We start from the raw sequence: 17,976 nt of genomic DNA on the forward strand, positions 1-17,976 counted from the left end.
GCGGCCATTGAAACAAATCGATTCGATGCGCGCAAAGTCGATTTTCAAAAAGGAGTGCGATATATTTTGGATACGTATCCTCAGGAGAGATATCGTTCGTTCTCAAATTGTGGCGTGCGTTTCGAGACACCCTGTATATTGATTTTTCAGTCGAAACCTAGGGGACGGAGCCGCCACATCCCCACTACGATTCTTGGTAGCCGGGATGAAATCAATAGGAAGCTCGCGCGAACGCGCTCCGTCCTCGTTGAATCCATTCGCACGCTAAATTCGCGGGGTGTCGAGCGCGCGAGGAGGAGCGTAGAAACCCGGTGAACGATGGAGAACGCGGAGACGCGGTTTTGAACGTCGCGGATCCTCGTCGAGGGTTAACGAAAGCGGGATCCGTTGCCCGTCCAGTCCGTCGTGCTCTCGACTCGGGGTAATCGTCGTTCCCATGAATTAGTGATCGTGACTCGGTAAAGTGACCAGCGATCGACGACGATGGCTGCGAGTCACGTAAGGAAAGTACGATTCTCAGCGTTGCGGCGCTGGGGTGTGTCGTAGGCCGACAAGGAAATAGACAAATTTTGTCCGAGGCCTTCTACGCAGGTACGCGAAAGAATCTCTCGAGCAGCGCGATGCTAGAGCTTCTAATAATAATTCTAACGTCGACGGGCGCGATCGAGGGTTCGTTACCTCCCGACGACGCGGACAATGTGTTGCACATCGGTGGCATATTCCCGATAGCGGGGGAGGGTGGGTGGCAAGGTGGTCAGGTGAGTAATGATCGTCCGTTAAATGTTGATAAGATGATCGACGGTATCGCTCGTCTTTCCTCTTTTCAAGAAAACGATGCCATGTCGCGAATCAATTTTTCTCAACCGAGTTTCAGACTGGGTAGAAACTTATTCCTTATTTAACAGGCTTGCATGCCAGCCGTAAACCTGGCCTTGGACGATGTTAATCGCGAGAAGAACCTGTTACCTGGCTTCATTCTTAAGCTCCACTCGAACGATAGCGAGGTACTCCCGACTCGACGAAAAATTAACGATAGATTTATCGATCGCACATAGTGTTATCGAAACTCTATAAATCTAGCGTTGATAAAGTTTTTAAAGGTTGTAAATTTCTTTCAGTGCGAGCCAGGACTCGGTGCCTCGGTGATGTACAATTTACTGTACTACAATCCGCACAAATTGATGCTGTTGGCCGGGTGTAGTACAGTTTGCACGACCGTCGCCGAGGCGGCGAAAATGTGGAACCTGGTGGTGGTGAGTAAGATTACTTGATTACTCTCCGTTTCGAAGATGGACGAAGTCTAACTGGGATGTTTTCAGCTATGCTACGGTGCATCGTCGCCAGCGTTGTCCGATAGAAATAGGTTCCCTACCCTCTTTAGGACGCACCCGTCGGCCACGGTGCACAACCCCACGAGAATCAAACTGTTGCAAAAGTTCGGCTGGTCTCGAGTGGCGATCCTGCAGCAAGCCGAAGAAGTGTTCATATCGGTAAGGTTACGTTAGATCAAACTGTCGGTTTAGATCCCCGTTTTTTTCCACGAAAAATTCTTCGACAGACCGTAGAAGATTTAGAGGCGCGCTGCAAGGAGGCAGGGATAGAAATAGTGACCCGTCAGAGCTTCCTGTCGGATCCGTCGGACGCTGTGAGGAACCTGCGTCGCCAGGACGCGAGGATCATCGTCGGCCTGTTCTACGTGGTGGCGGCGAGGAGGGTCCTCTGCGAGCTCTACCACCAGAACCTCTACGGCAAGAGTTACGTGTGGTTCTTCATCGGATGGTACGAGGACAATTGGTTCGAAGTGAACCTGGACAAGGAGGGGATCACCTGCACGAAGGACCAGATGAGACTGGCCGCGGAAGGACATTTGACGACGGAGGCTCTCATGTGGAATCAAAATAACGACACGACGATCAGCGGGATGACGTCCGAGGACTTCAGACAGAGGTTGAACAAAATGCTCAAAGAAGACGGCTACGATATCGATAACAACCGGTATCCCGAAGGATACCAGGAGGCGCCTCTCGCGTACGACGCGGTTTGGTCCGTCGCGTTAGGTACGAAAGGAATTCGAGGCTTTCGGGCGCGGGCTACGTCAGGGTTCAAAATGATTTTGACGAACAAAGACGCATCTCACACCCGAGAGCCTCGACTAGGTATCGAAGACCCTCGGTTAAGTAGGATTCAATCGCTCGATTACGTTCCTACCAGCTTTCAACAAGACAATGGAGAAGCTGAGCAAGCAAGGGAAGAGTCTGAAGAACTTCACCTACGTCGACAAGGAGATTGCGGACGAAATTTATTCCGCGGTCAATTCCACTCAATTCCTGGGCGTCTCGGTACGTGTCGCGAATAAATAGAAAGGAAGCTTTATTTCGAGTGGCGGATCTCTGATCGATTTTATGCGCTCTAGGGATACGTTGCGTTCAGCTCGCAAGGTGACAGAATTGCGTTGACCCAAATCGAGCAAGTAATCGATGGAAAGTACGTAAAGTTGGGATACTACGACACGCAAAGCGACAATCTGACCTGGAGGAACATGGAAAGATGGATAGGCGGCAAGATTCCGCAGGACAGAACCATCGTGAGGACCGTATTGAGGACCGTCTCTCTGACTCTGTTCATATGCATGGGGACTATATCATCGTTGGGGATCGTCATCGCCTTTGGACTGATCATTTTTAATATCTGGAACAGGCACAGAAGGTACGTTAATTTTTCTGTGGACAGTTACCAGCTGGATCGTTGGAAAAGTTGCGACGCAACTTGATGGAGAATAATTTTCCAGCGTGATCATGTCGTCCCATCCTGTGTGCAACACGATAATGCTCGTGGGGGTGATAGCGTGCTTCGTCTCGGTGTTCCTTTTGGGCATCGACGGTAGATTCGTGTCCGAGTGGGAGTATCCGGCGGTCTGCCAAGCCAGAGCCTGGATGCTGTCCACAGGGTTCACGCTGGCGTTCGGCGCCATGTTTAGCAAAGTGTGGCGGGTCCACAGACTCACGACGAAAACGAAAGCCGACCAGGCGAAGGTGAGGTAAACGGACGGCCCAGGTCGTTCGATTTTTATCGCTTTAGCTAAGTCGATTCGACGATTAACCACGTGGCAACTGTTTCTAGTCTCTCACACGCAGTCTGCACCGCCCCTGCATGGTTCGCAGATCCTGCTCGTACGACCCTGGTCTTTAACGTATTCTCGGTTCTTTTTAGTTGTTCATGGCTAAACAAAAAGTTTCGTCCATACAGAAGAAAATCCAACCGTGGAAGCTATATACGATGGTAAGTGGATTGTTGGCGCTGGACATTGTGCTACTAGTCTCCTGGCAGGTGCTCGATCCTCTGCAGAGGAAGATCGAGACTTTCCCGTTGGAGTCGTCACCGTTTGGCGACGACGACGCGCGGATCAGGCCCGAATTGGAGCATTGCGAGAGCATCCACAATAACGTTTGGCTCGGTGAGTTTCGCGTAGTTCTTGAAGCTAGTCGGTCAAAAATAAAGAAATTCTCCCCCCTTCTTTCAGGTTTGATTTACAGTTACAAGGGGATCATCCTGGTGTTCGGGTTGTTCCTGGCTTACGAGACGAGGAGCATCAAAGTTAAACAGATCAATGATTCCAGATACGTCGGGATGTCGATATACAACGTGGTGATCCTATGTGTGATCACAGCGCCCGTGACGATGGTAATCGCGAGCCAGCAGGACGCCAGCTTCGCGTTCGTCGCGCTCGCCATAATTTTCTGCTGCTTCCTCAGCATGGCGTTGATCTTCGTGCCCAAAATGATCGAAGTGATCAGGCATCCTAAAGACAAGGCCGAGTCCAAGTACAATCCGGACGTGGGCGTGTCCAAGGAGGACGAGGAGAAGTACCAGAAGCTCCTCAGCGAGAACGACGAGCTTCAGAAGCTCATCGCAGCGGTGAGGGGGTTTCTCGATCTTCCATAAATTATTATTTAAAACGTTTATAGGGAAAGAAAAATGTCACGGGGCGATGTTGAACGGTTTAGAGCATGTTTTGATATTAATTTTCCATCGCTGCACCTAACGAAAGATTAGGAGTTTGCAGAGTGTTCTGTTTTCCAGAAAGAGGAGAAGATCAAAATCCTGAAGCAGAGGCTGGCCGAGCGGGACGCATCCAAGGGCGATGGCATGAACGTCCCCAAGGACTCACTGATCGTGGCCGATTTCGTGACCGGCGAGGGGACCTCGGACAGCGCAATCGGTGGGGGCATTTCTGTTTATACACGATCATCTCGAGCTTCTGCCTCCGACTTTGAGTTCTCGGAGTCGTACTTGTAGAACCCCGTGAGCCGGGAATCGTTACTAATTTAAGCAACCTTGGGACCTAACACGGACAAGCTACGTCGCTTCTTTCTTACGAATATCGGTTTTACGAACAGCCTCTGGAATCTCACACGCAAATTTCTATTTTCACCGAGCCCGCGCGATACGGTTTTCTCGATCAGGGTCCTTTTACCAAACGCAGGTTTCGGTAAAATGGCCGAATCGTTCCAAGTATCGTACGAAGGGGCTGCAACGCGACCATATCCGGGGTGGTCGCGCCGAACGACACTAAGTCGCGCACTTTTTAAATCAAACTACCAAAACGAAACGACGCAACGTTGTTCCGAGGAACGGCTTCGTTTCGAAGGTTTCGTCGTAGTCGGTACGGCTCTGTGTTAATGTATTCGGTGTCTAAACGTATAAATGTCCTTGAATGTATGTGTATACTAATACGTGTGCGTATGCGTAGAGAAAATCGTTAACTAAATGTGAGCAGTAGAGTGTCTCGACACGAAGATCGACCCAGGAAACCCCGCGGTACCGCACGTTTATCAGTTGAATCGCGGATCGAAAGCTGGCCTACGAATATTGCGCCCCGGTTTACAACGACAATTTTCGTTACCTCGAGAGTTTATCGCACAGTTACGCTAAATCGCCGATTAACGAGATTATATTATACGATATATTTGTACAGAGAAATTTTATCGGATTCTACACGAAGTCGCGAGTAGGCGGAGTTTGCGCGAGAACGAATCAATTACGCGAACATTGAACACGGACCAAATGCCACGTGAAACGTTTACTGTCATTGGTTTTTAAATATTTTACGAAAAACGTCGAGATCCAATGCAAGAGGGAAACATTTCCATTTTTAAACATTTCGAATCGTTACAGTTCCACGCGAGGTGTAACGCAAAAGGTGTTGCATAAAGTTTTGCCGCTCGCGATTCGCTTCGTCCAAGCGTGCAACAAAAGACACCACGAACGTTCATTTCGTCTCAGGCCTAGAGGTCTTTCTTTCCCCCATCCCCCATTTACTGTTCACGCATGGTTTCCAGCAATTGCAGTTAAATCTCGTTAGACGACAACCACCTGGTCGTTTCCGAATCTGCGAATCGATGTGAACCTCATGAAGTCTGCTCCCAAATTGTACGGAACTCTCCGCAACGGTACGCGAGATTGGCGATTATCGCGTACAGGTGACGTTCGAGCGCGGGCAAACGAGATTCGTAACGTGCTAACGAGATTTAAACGCTTTCAACTGTTGCGCCATTCATAAATAATTTGGGAGTCTTGATGAGGTAGACCAACGCGATTAGGACCACCGGGACCACGCTCGAATCTAACAGACCGTGCGTCCTCGCGATTCGAAATCAAACTAGGACGAAAAAACACTGCTCGAGCCGATCGAAGTAATTATTTATGAATGGTAAAAAAAACAACAAATTTTTGAACGCTTGTTTCGCATAATATCCGAAGGATTATCGCTTTTTCAATTCTTCTTTCTAGAAACGGACCAGGTCGGCTGAAAACACAAGAGTCCCGTCGATTAGGACGACGAAAGCAATATACATGTGTGAACGGGCTAAACGCTCACGACAAAGCTCTATTTGTCTATCTGTCTTACTTCTTTATTCTAAAACTAGCATTAAATGTACACGCGTGCAATCTACCACGGAACATCGGACTCTCAATTTTCTAACCAGAAGGAAACGTCGGGTGATTCCCAGGGATATTGTTTTAAAAGTATTGCGGGCGGACTTTGGAATCGGCTGGTGTCGCGTCTTAGTCAAAACACAAGACACCGTATCAAAAAAGAAATATTTCTGAAGTAATTTTCGTTCGGATCACGGAGTTCAACTTTTTCTAAAAACGTTAGACAAATCGAGACGTCGAGCTCGAGAACTGCTTTACATTATTCAGGAGAAGATAATGTGATTTGACTGCAATTCAAACTTTATCAGTATACAAGATGATTTATGTATGTGTATAACGTAGATTGGATAAGCCACGGAGCACAAGTTTTTCGTACGTGCATTTCAATTTCGCCACTCTACGTGTACATGGTGTTTAGGAAGACTCTACGAATGTTTTTGTTGAAATTGTTTCTAGCATAATTCATCATCGTCGCGTTCATCCACGGTATTTTTTACTGTACTTCTTCGATCGACTGTCGCGCGCACAGCGCCTGACTAAAATTGCTATACGATATACATATATATATATATAGTCTTATCGAACTGTTAAAGAAAGTATCATATATATGTACGTTAGAATATGGAGATATATTTATTTTTAAGTTTTTAAATTATAAAATTCGTTAAAAATTCATATATTGTATCTGTTATTAAAAACCCTGCGTTTATCGGTGTCCCGCTCTCGTATCCCTTGTATCGATATCGAGAAATCGAGCGACCGCAATTAAATCGATTAAATTTTGCAAGTTTCAAACCTCTCCCTTTATTTGAAATATCAAACACAAAGAATTCTTTAAAGAAAATCATATATTTGATACATCGTAGATGCATATGGCGATTACGAATATATGTAGTACAAATGAATATACGATTGTATTAAAAAAAATAGTCGAATAAACTCAGTTACAATTTAACAGCGAGGTTGTAACGTGTATTGTGGAAACTTGAAAATTTCAAATGCTCTGCGACGTCACGTGACGCGAGTTTAGCGCAAAAGCGGGAATTTGCGTTCGTGGCGCATGTCAGCCGCCATGTTCGCTGCACTGTCGTTTATACAAAATTATAAGGCGCGCGCGGTAAATTGTGTTTTCGACGTGTGTGGAATTTGGTTAAATTACAGAGATGTCATTTGGTACGGGATTCGGAGTGGCGACTTCGACGCCTGCTCCTGCCTTTAGTTTTGGTTCCACGGCGTCTACTGCTGCGACGCCAGTAAAAGCGGGTATGTCGACTTCTTTTAGGTTATGTTACATTTCGAATATCCACCTGCTACATGTGACTCTTTAAGAAATTTTCTCGATCGTGATGCTCATTTTGTATTGTGTCGATACAAACGTTATCGCGTACTTTGTATTTGTTATGGGAGATATCGTTGTAAATATTTGTGGAACGTCAGTTCGACCAGATACTCCAATTTCTAATACGCAGTTTCACCTTGATCCGCGTTTAAAATACACTTTACACCCACATACATAATCATATCGCGATCTGCTATATCTTAGACAGTATCTTCTTTGATAAAAAGAATTTCCAGACTCTATGTAGACTTATAAAGATCAATATGCTTTAATCTCTCAACGAACCAAGACTAGTTTTGTTAGTACTATCTGACATTTTATCTAGTAGAGGTTGATTTATACCAGAACATCCTGGTTCACATTCTTTGTCACCTTTCCCAAAGAAATTTCTTCTTCTTTTTGATCTAGCTATGAGACAGGCTGTGATACAGCACATAAACAATATAACCACCAGGGCACTTAATAAAGCAACTAAAACCGACGAATGGCTTTCAGATTCACCATTAGACTTATTAGTTGTTTCTGAAGATGCCATGACAGCTTCTGCATATCGAGATGTAGTCAATAGATCAAGTTTAGAAGTTACAAATTTTGCTTTTGGAGTTGTATCTTCTAAATAATACATTTCATTTGGAATTTTACCTAATGTTGTAATCATAACTTCTGCTGTAGCATCCTTAAAAGAAGTTATTACAGTAGAATTGATTGTATTAAAATGATGTGTTTAATCTATTGTAACCTATTAAATATCTTTGCAAAATATACCCCAATCGCTACATCCGTTGTACCCATTACGTGTAGAAGTTCTGTAGCAGTTTCTTCGGGTTGTTTGGCATGCCGGATAACTAACTTACTGCCGGACATTGTACTTATCTTCAACAACTTGCGTGCAAGTTGACCGTACTTGTTATTCTGTTAAATTTCCTACATATAATTTAAAGTTTCCAATTCTTGTAAACAAATATAATAAACTTACCTCATTATACTGATCTATGTATGACATGATTTTAAATTTTTGTATTAGGTAATGCACAATAATGTATAATTTAAAATATTTCAGAAAATTTGTAGGTATGGAAACCCTTCGTATATTATAATATTGCTAAAGTATTTAACGTACTCACGACGCGCGCAATTAATAAATTCCACGAATAAAATGCAAATTATTGTCGCGACCGTACGCAAGACATTTCTGTCATTTACTAATTTCCCTGTTCGCGGCATTTTCAGATCGGTGGAAACAAAAACTAATTTTTGTGACACAACATTGCACAGTTTCACTTTATACGTGCATTATTTCATAGTGTCCCCGTACGAATCATAAGTATATTCTTACATTGTAATAAATAAAGTACGAACAAACTTGTTAATATTTATTTCCTGTAAATACAAATATTTAGATCGTTTAAAAACTGATTTTAGCAGGATTTGGAACGCCATCTTTTGGATTTAGTACGCCGGCGACTTCGGCTCCGAGCCTTTTTGGTTCGTCCTCGACTCCAGCAGCCGGGGCATTCGGAACTGCTACTGGATTCGGTACACCGGCTGCTACTGGTTTTGGTACTACCGCGACGACAGGTTTCGGTGCAACGCCTGCATTTGGTACGACTCCTACCAGTGGATTCGGATCCACTCCAGCCTTTGGTACTACACCCGCTGCAACGAACACCGGATTTGGCACAGCCTCCACTTTTGGCGGCGCGCCTACTTCCACAACAGGTTTCGGTGGATTTGGCACCACTGGAACCACGTCTTCTTTAGCTTTCGGTGGTTTCAGTGGATTTGGATCCGCGACTACCTCGACACCCTCCTTTTTCGGAGGATTCGGTACTACAAGCACACCGTCTACCGGTTTTGGTACATCCACTGGGTTCGGTGGGTTTGGAACCAAACCAACATCCACAGCCACAACCACTGGTTTTGGTGGTTTTGGTACAGGTCAGTTCCGATAGAACGACGTCCTTTTTTTAAATAATAACGGCGTTGATGGACGTTAAATTGTTCATCCAGGTTCAGGATTTGCTGGCTTTGGAACTGGGTTAGCGCAACCTCAACAGCAACAGTTCCAACAGCAACAGCAACAGTTTCAACAGCAGCAGCAATTGCAACAACAAACTGCTAATACTATATCAGAAGCGCTATATAATGCCGTTTTTAATTGTCAATTGTACAGCGATGAACGCGACAATATCATTGCTAGATGGAATCTCCTACAATCGCTTTGGGGTACAGGGAAAGCTTACTATTCTATGAACATGCCCGCTATTGATCTTACTCAAGAAAACCCACTATGTAGATTTAAGGCTATCGGGTACAGTCGTATGCCCGAAGCCGACAACAACGACGGACTGGTTGTACTTTGTTTTAATAAAAAGAAAAAAGATATCAAAGAGGGCGAGATACAGTTGATCGGTTTTATGAACAATATCTTAGGGAATAAGCCCAACTTAACGTTGACGGTGGACAATATAAAAGCTGTCGGCGAAGAAAAGAGTCAGGTGACCATCATTGTTACCGAAAAGGGAATCACTGGGGCCCCGAGAAAAATTCCCGCCAACGAGTTGGTCGCGTATTTATCGCAACCGATGCAAAAGCAACAATTGGTACAAAATGGCGTGGAAGATATATTACCTCTAGTAAAACTAGATCCCGCTCAACTCAAAGAATATTTAGACAATCCACCGTGTTCCATCGATCCTAGATTATGGAAGCAGGCTCAGTTGGATAATCCTAATCCGGAACTTTACATACCAGTGCCAATGATTGGGTTTCAACAAGTGAAACACAGATTAAAGTGTCAAGAAGAAGAAACGACCAGGCACAGAAACTTCTTAGATATGGCGGCGGAAGAAATACAGAAACTACAGAGACAACACACGGCGATACAAGCTAGACTTAAAGAGCATAGGAGAACCTTATTGGAACTTCAACACAGGGTATTGCAAGTAAGTATATTTCCATGATCTCGTTCCTTCGATCGTTGTCTCTAGTCGCGTCTACATATTTTTACGCCTGTATTTCTGGTGTAAGGTATTGGTGCGCCAAGAAATTACGCGGAAGGTTGGGTTATCTCTACAACCGGAGGAAGAAGTTCTGACGCGTAGGTTCGAAGCTATGCACTCGCAAATTAGCGCGCCGACTCAATTTAAAGGTAGAATTAGCGAAATGCTTTCTCAGTTGAGAATGAGAAGTCACGTAGATCCTCAAAATCAGGAGAGATACGCGATGGATCCTATAGCACAGGACGATATAAAAGGGGTACGCAAGAAACGATATTTCTGAAATAAATATACCTATCAAAAAGCACAACTATATCTTTTGTTTTTATTTGTTTCAGTACCTCTCGATGGAACAACAGGGCATGGCACAACTTATAGCAACGATAAACGCTGATCTAGAAAGTTTGAAAATCATTAAAGACGGCATGTCGGACCTTTTAATTAGTCATAGTATATCGTGAAATTTATATTTAGTTCCGTAAATTATTAACGTTTTTTTCTTTCTTTTTTATCAAAATTTTTACTACGATACGCGTACCGGCGCTGACTGTAATAGAATCGCGAGAACTAAAAACGAGGCATGGACCGTAACAAGAGAATTTTTGCACCCTTGATATTTGGTGATATATTTATTATTTTTGTCCGTTTCAAATCTATCGATGTTTGTGTTCTACTATTATAGATCGTACGCGTATCGACGGAAGACTTGATTTGCCTCGGTAATAATTTTGTTCTCACGTTACACGGTTGTTAATGACAAAGCGATTGCCTTTTCCAGTGGAAGAAAATGTCGAGACGCGTTTATATTTCAGGTACCGAAGAAGAAAAATAAATAGGTATTCGTTACATACAGAGAAAAATAAATCATTTTTACATAAATAATGTGCTTTATTGAATCGTTTCATGTCATCGAACACACTCTTCTCATCAGAAACGCACATACTTTCCTCCATACGTCTTAACTTTTTGGATGACTATATCTTATACATAATATATCTTTATATACATATTATACATAGGCGTTTAGCATAAAATACCGGGATACTTTCGACCGCGTTTGATATTTCGAAGGCGTTATTATACAAAGGTTTTCCTATCGTAACGTTACGCTGGGCTTGCATGCGACATATTCGACCATTTTGGTCGAATATGTACAGGCACATTGATAATCGATTAATCGAATAACCTGTAAATCTAGATCCGAGACTCTTTAATCAAGTCACCAACGAATTAAGATTGAGCAAATCTCGTTCGGTGTTAAACTGTTTCTTCGACGGCTATTATAACGTTCTACGATATATTTGGTTTCGCACTCTAATCAAAACTGACAACTTTCTCGCTAAGATCAATCTCTCTTCTCACCGGTACACGTTTCATCGATGTCGATCTCCATTATCCACTTTGGTCCTAAGAAATTAGTGAGTAACGATCGAGTAAATTTTGTATCGAAAAATACGGGTTCCCAAACATTCCATGCATCCTCGACAATCGCTTCGACAAAAGACTCGAATCGCGGGATGCATAAACCAACCGTGGCCCGGGCAGAATTTCACGCAATTCGCGAACGCTCGAAGTCGCCCCGTCGCGTGTTTCGTCGGAACGTTTCCAGATTTAACAAATATTTTCGGTCGCGTGCCGAGAAAGAGGTCAACTCGAGGACGACCACGAGAACGTTTAACGCAGGCCACGGCGGGTAGCTTGAGCTAGCCACCGTCGGAATCTGAAAAATAAAATCCACGATTTCCGGAACGAGGACGTTTCGTTACTTGTTGACCGTCAGGTCCAGAGGAAGATCTTGCTCCATTTCGACGACGTTCTCGTTCTTAACACGAAGGTCTTGTCCGCAGGTGTTGTTCGTGTCCACGATGTTGCCCCACACGTTCTGCAACCCGTACTGCAGATCCACCGAGCCGAGTAGGTGTCTGAACAGAGGATTCTGCGCCTTGAGTATCAAGTCGGAGAGGATCTTGGTCTTCTCCAGGATGTTGTCGTTGCTGTGCACGCAACACTTGCGACGGCAACAGCAGTCGGTAGTGTCGTTGCATACGTCCTCCTTGATCGGCGTTTGCTCGACCTCCATCTTGATATCGTCCGCCCGTTTTATCACAGAGTTCCTCACCGGCTCGCAAACTGACGCATTTTCTTTTTTGCAGGGCGTGCTGTTGACGATCGACTCGATGTTCCTGTAATCGACCGTGCAGGCTTTGCTCTGGTGCTCGACGGGTTCCTCGGTCTTGATGGGCGTCGACTGCATCCCGATGCGTGGCGGCAGGGAGTCAGGAACGTGGCGAGGACTAGTTTGCGGCGATCCTACCGACTGGCTCTCGCCGATAATCGCGTTATTCGATAGGTACATGGGATTCGCTCGAATCTTGTCCGCCATTATATAATTCTCGTCGTAGATCCTCGGATGGATCTTGACGTCCTGTTCGTACGGTTTTCTCGGCATGATCTGGTCCTGTTCTTTGCGTTGTTCTTGCAGATTGTACATGTTGTTCCACTCGACGAAACTCTTCTGCTCCTCGAAGCTGTAGCTGATTTTGGGGCTCGAGCCGGATATGCTGCTCTCGATGCTGCTGTCCTTCTTGTCCGACTCCGAGTGAGTACTGCTGTTCTGCTTCTCCGGCGAGACGGCGTCGAACCTCGCCTTCTCCTGGGAGTTGTTCTCGTCGAAGCTCTTCTCCTGGACCTTGTCGTTATTATTTACGTAGTGTCTGTAAGTCTTGACGTGTTTGCGCAGAGACGAGGGATCGGTGTACCTCTTCGGACAGCCTGGAACCTTGCAGCAATACGGTTTGTCCACGGCGTGGGTCCTGGTGTGCTTGAACCTGTCCGAGGAGTTTGAGTAAGCCTTGTTGCAACCTTCCACGGGGCAGACGTACGGCCGCTCGCCCGTGTGAGAACGAGCATGGATCTTCAGGTTCTCTGCCCGGCTGAAACTCTTGTCGCATTGGAAACAGTGATGCGGTTTCTCGTTCGTGTGCGTCCGGACGTGGACCAGCATCTTGTATCTACGGGGGAAGAGAAAGCAAGGTGAGACTGAGTATTATTATCCAATAGTATCTATATAATTATGATGGGGACATAATCGGTGAGACGATTCTTTAGGGTAGCGGTTTTCAAACTTTTCCAAGGACAGTCTCCCCGAGGAAAAGCAGACGGATTGACACAGACGGAAGCAGACTACTATAATTGTGCTCACCTAGCATTAAATCCACGTTCGCCTCTCGCGCATCCTTCCCAGCCGCAATAAAATAGTCCTCGTGGTCCTGGCGCAGCGTGGAGTCGCGCGACGTGTCCTGCCAGTTGTTCCAAGGACGTGAACCATCGACCACAATTTAGCCATCTGCAATCACAACGATACAAGTTAGTCCCCGAAAGTACAATTATTTCGATCTAATACAAATTCGTGAAATTTTTCATGGTACTTATTCTTGCTCAACGCAGTGTTAAGGGTATTGATCTTCGATCGTGCGATCGTTCCGATCAACGTGGTCGTCAATGAGATCGCGATCGTTTAAAGCCAATATCTCGAATCTTTCTCTCATTCTCTCGCGGTCAATTATTGATCTATTTATACCATTTATTTCCCCTGTCGCTCATTTACCGAGAAATTCTAAATATAACCGACACGCGCGACGGGACGATTGTTGCATATTGATCGATCGACGAGTCCTCGCGTGCGCATCCTTGCCCGAAACTTCACAAATCGAATCGTGAAACCAATGGCTGTGAAGGTTCTCGTTCGTTTAGGAATTATCTCGATTCTTCCTTTTTCCTGCATTCAGGGTTAAACGTAGCCCCGTAACGATCGAACGGCTCGTCGTCACGCGAACCAGGCTCGCTCGGCGCGGACAGTGGTGGCCAGCTACTTAAAAATACTGATATTTTGCGAATCGAAGGTATCCAAAGGGGAATAAACGTGCCAAGTAAAGAATTAACGTCAGGTGACGCGACAGCATAGGTGTTAAGTAGCTGACCATCACTGGTAAATACAGCGTCGATGCACTGTATGATCTATCGACGCGCGATTTGCGTCAAGAACGTCCGTTCGACCGACCAATTGATACCAATTCCGATGATTGTGCAATTGGCGTCGCTTGACACCAGTTGCTATTCCAGTCAACGGCATCGCGATCCACGAATCGACGTTCACGAACAGCTCGTCACAGGGGTCGCGGATCAAGGTAACGCCTCGGCGTTTTATCGACGATCCGTTCGATACGACCCCCTGTCGAATCATAATAGAACGTTGTTTTCATACTCTTATCGTTTAACATAGCTTCCGTCTATTACGTTTCCGTAACGCGTGCAACCAAAGATCCCCGGAGTCGCGTTCCTGGATCCGTAATTCGACCAAGTACGAGCGGATCGTACGCGTATTCCGGTTTTCTCGACGATAAGAGAACGTATCCCGGAGCGCACGAGGCGGACTCGTGCAAAGCACGCGCGCGTAACGAGTTCTTGTCGCGCGCGATAAACGATCGCATCTCTGCAGCCACGCTCAGTGGGCCAATCGCATGCCACAACGCGAATGAAAGCTATTTTTAATATGCTGAAAATTAATATTTTTCAACGTCGTCCTCGAAATAATTTCTCACAAACCAAACGGTAAACGATGGAATTAAGTAAAAGCAAATAGCGACGTTAAACTCTTGGTATCTCGAGATGCAAGAATGGACTTTTTTTTAATTTTAGTCCATTCATGGACACGCCATGTCTCGAAACAGAGCGTGACGGTCCCTTTGCCACCCACGGGGTTATCGAAACGTGACTCGCTTCCGTGATCGTAAATATTTGTACGTGCTCTGGCGAAACCCGAGATTCGTCTCTCTTTTTCGCGCAAACTCTGAATCAGCGACGAAGAAGGCCAAGGGTATCGAGGGTTCGTTGACTCACTGCGAAGTCGACGTTGAATTTCGCGCGTTCGTCCCGAACGGATCGTCTGGAAACGCGGCGGGTGGGACAGTCTACGACGCAGTAACTTTAGAATCTTGGTTGGACGCGGCGGAGCCGCTGCGCGTTTCCCGATATCGCGACGGATGCGGCAAACTGGTTGCAACCGGAATACGCCTCGTGACGCGATTTCGCGAGCCCTCGCGCGCGCCGGAGATAAATTAGCGTCACTTAGGCGACTCGCGCGAGGCGCTTCCGGAAGCGCGTTCGCGACCTCCTCAATATCTCGCGCGTACCAGTGGTTCTCTCCAAAAACTATTATAATATCGACTCTGGTTCCACGCGATTGTAGAAGAACTAAAATTTTCATATCGGTTTCTAAAACAATCCGGATATTGTATTTGTAACTCGCAAAAGAGCGAGTTCGAGGAAGACGTGATATTGGTGGGGGCGTAGTGATAATTCGAGGATCTGCTTACTAGTTTTTTCGAAACGGAACAACCAGTTTTTACGACAGAATTCGATAGAGGTTTATCTCGTAGATAACGGTTCCCGAGATACCCGACTCTCCGAGGCGACGTTGAAATATCGTCTTCTGTTTGTTTACATCCGAGGCCATAACACGCAGTCCTCTTCCACGAAGAGGTTCAAAGATTACGATTATTAATACTTCGGTACAGTGGTGGGCAACGGGTTGTCCGAGGATTAATTGGTTTAGTGAAAAGTCGAACGATTCGATCAGGAATGTAGTTGCTAATGAACTTTGTAAAGAAAAGAAGGAAAAGTTGCAAATTACCTGCATTTCAATTGGGCGTTTTCCCCGCGCCGGATGGAGCCGAGTTCCAAGCTGGAACTGGAGGCGTCGGAGTCGCTGTGTGCAGGACTCGGTGGACCACCGTTCGCCAGGCCACCCGGGGTGACGGCTAGTCCTGGCAACGCGACCGACGGAGATGTTGCTCCCAGTTCCTCCTCGACCGGCATCCTTCGCGGCCAAACCGGAAGGTCCAGCGTCGGCTGCTGATGCAGGCTGAGACTCCCGTAGTAGCTGGAGTTCGGGCTGGTCGAATAACCGGAAATCGGGCTGTAAAAACCCGGGACCGCTCCTAGCAGGGTGCCCGGGTAACGAGCGGCGCCGTACGGACCAACGTGGCTTGGCATTCTACCCGGAACGTGAACGATCATCTTTATTCCCGTTGTTCGTTTCTTTTTAGGCTAATTCGACCAAAGACGCGCAAATTTCGCCCGCGATCCTCTTAATTGGACGCTAGTTTTAATTAGCCCGTTTAATACCCCGATAATAGAATCGTGGAAACTCGGTGGCCGTGTTTCTCCACCGGCGTGGTAAAGAGAAAGAGGAATTTACGAGCGGATTTCGTGTTCCCTGTACCCCGATCGTATCGCTGAAAGGTTTAAAGCCTTGCTCGGCGCGCGTTCTTCGTCCGCTTATGAAATCTCGGAGGTTTTTGGTTATTTTCATAAATTTTTAGTTGGGATGTCTGGTGATTCGGTTTCATTCGCGGCGTCGATTCGAACCCTTCGTCTCCTCTTCTCGCGTCCTCTGGCTGTGTACGACGCGAGACAATCGATTCACGCATCGGCGAGGATCGCGAACAAGACGTTCCAGGTCTTGCCAGCGCAGGAGTCGATATCCTTTTCGTTTTCTCGATCTTCCCCCGGTAATCCCTGAGCACCGGTAGCAACAAGTCGCCCACGGTAACACAGCACGCTCACATACACACAATCGCCCCCAGCGCGCGCACCCTTTTGTCACTCAAAGTCCGAGTCCGTATCGTCAGATGTATTTGAACCGGTTCGACTTGAGTATACGGTAGCTCAGGAACTGTTTGCTGTACTCGATCGAGAACATAACTAGGCTGGTCAGCGACAAATTCATCAAACACGGGCACTCTCTTGTCGAATTCCTTTGCGCCGTGATCGTTCGGCGTGCGTCCTTTCCCTCGTAAAGTCCCGACCACCCTCTTTAACGATTAAGGGGAACGCCGATACGAGCCCGAACAGATCGTTTACAACCGATGCTAGATCGCCGCGGTCTCCATTTTTCCGCGTTTATCGTGTTCCTCGATCTCCGCGGCGTCGAGCGTCGCTCGAACCTTATCTGTGACGCGTCGACGATCGGAGTTCACCCTCGAGGGACGTCTATGGCGTATCTCGGTGGTCAACTACCGTTCTCGATTATCGCTGCTCGCCGCGGGACGCTCGTCGGAATTCAACGATGGATCGAATCGAAGCGCCGGGAGGAACAGTCTGCGCGCGAAAACACTAGCGACGAACGTTCAACTAATGTCAACGACGACTCCGCGTGGCCTTATATATAACCGTCCTATCGTCGCCGATTACGCCCCGCGTACCTCCTTGTCGTCCCACTAATACACCGACGCTGATAACGCGTAATCTCGTCGCTCCTCGTAGACGATGCGTCAGTGGACGAACGATCCAACAACTCTCGCGACCTACCGATCCGTTCAAAACCTGCGGTCGCCAGTCGCCTTATCGCGACCAAAACGCCGATCCGCGCGTGCCGGAATCCGCGATCATCCGCGTCATCGAGTCACGAAATACGCGCGAAACTGTTCCCCTGACGTGGATTTCTTGGAATTTTTGCTAAAAAACGATGGGTGAAATTCCTCCACAGCGATTCTGGATCGCTGGTATCAGAGACTCGACAAACTCAATCTCTGAAAGTAGATTCCGAAAAGACTCTAATATTAAGTGGACAGAGTTATTGTAAAATAGAATTACATTCCCAACGGGTTAATTATTGACACGTTGCCTGACTTGGTGGTC

General features: G+C 46.4%; 4 protein-coding genes across 7 annotated transcripts; 2 read left to right on the top strand and 2 right to left on the bottom strand.

Annotated features, from left to right (window-relative positions):
* Window positions 1-143: 143 nt before the first annotated feature.
* Window positions 144-6,612, top strand: Gaba-b-r1 (gamma-aminobutyric acid type B receptor subunit 1). Of its 3 annotated transcripts, XM_076770586.1 has the most exons (12): window positions 147-758; window positions 906-1,004; window positions 1,119-1,253; window positions 1,320-1,490; window positions 1,559-2,057; window positions 2,212-2,339; window positions 2,414-2,706; window positions 2,789-3,032; window positions 3,211-3,454; window positions 3,521-3,915; window positions 4,081-4,219; window positions 5,791-6,612. In XM_076770586.1, the coding sequence occupies exons 1-12, from the start codon at window positions 621-623 to the stop codon at window positions 5,808-5,810; spliced, it is 2,505 nt and encodes an 834-aa protein (XP_076626701.1). In that variant the 5' UTR covers window positions 147-620; the 3' UTR covers window positions 5,811-6,612. The 3 variants fall into 3 exon arrangements, with proteins under 3 accessions (XP_076626700.1, XP_076626699.1, XP_076626701.1); XM_076770585.1 differs by having other exon boundaries at window positions 144-758; window positions 3,247-3,454; window positions 4,081-6,612; XM_076770584.1 differs by having other exon boundaries at window positions 145-758; window positions 4,081-6,612.
* Window positions 6,613-7,000: 388 nt separating this feature from the next.
* On the top strand, window positions 7,001-10,806 carry Nup54 (nuclear pore complex protein Nup54). Of its 2 annotated transcripts, none has more exons than XM_076770242.1 (5): window positions 7,001-7,200; window positions 8,699-9,214; window positions 9,287-10,221; window positions 10,307-10,534; window positions 10,614-10,806. In XM_076770242.1, exons 1-5 carry the CDS (start codon window positions 7,101-7,103, stop codon window positions 10,734-10,736), a joined length of 1,902 nt encoding a protein of 633 aa, XP_076626357.1. In that variant the 5' UTR covers window positions 7,001-7,100; the 3' UTR covers window positions 10,737-10,806. The 2 variants fall into 2 exon arrangements, with proteins under 2 accessions (XP_076626357.1, XP_076626358.1); XM_076770243.1 differs by having other exon boundaries at window positions 8,702-9,214.
* LOC143344498 (uncharacterized) lies at window positions 7,211-8,279 on the bottom strand. Its single transcript, XM_076770611.1, has 3 exons — window positions 8,253-8,279; window positions 8,042-8,188; window positions 7,211-7,952 (listed from the first exon to the last, which is right to left on the bottom strand). Exons 1-3 carry the CDS (start codon window positions 8,277-8,279, stop codon window positions 7,545-7,547), a joined length of 582 nt encoding a protein of 193 aa, XP_076626726.1. The 3' UTR covers window positions 7,211-7,544.
* Window positions 10,807-11,142: 336 nt separating the features above from the next.
* LOC143344313 (uncharacterized) lies at window positions 11,143-17,456 on the bottom strand. Its single transcript, XM_076770244.1, has 3 exons — window positions 15,968-17,456; window positions 13,478-13,621; window positions 11,143-13,286 (listed from the first exon to the last, which is right to left on the bottom strand). The coding sequence occupies exons 1-3, from the start codon at window positions 16,351-16,353 to the stop codon at window positions 12,038-12,040; spliced, it is 1,779 nt and encodes a 592-aa protein (XP_076626359.1). The 5' UTR covers window positions 16,354-17,456; the 3' UTR covers window positions 11,143-12,037.
* Window positions 17,457-17,976: the final 520 nt, after the last annotated feature.

The sequence above is a fragment of the Colletes latitarsis genome, chromosome 8 (assembly GCF_051014445.1).
Source record: "Colletes latitarsis isolate SP2378_abdomen chromosome 8, iyColLati1, whole genome shotgun sequence".
Taxonomy (NCBI): domain Eukaryota; kingdom Metazoa; phylum Arthropoda; class Insecta; order Hymenoptera; family Colletidae; genus Colletes; species Colletes latitarsis.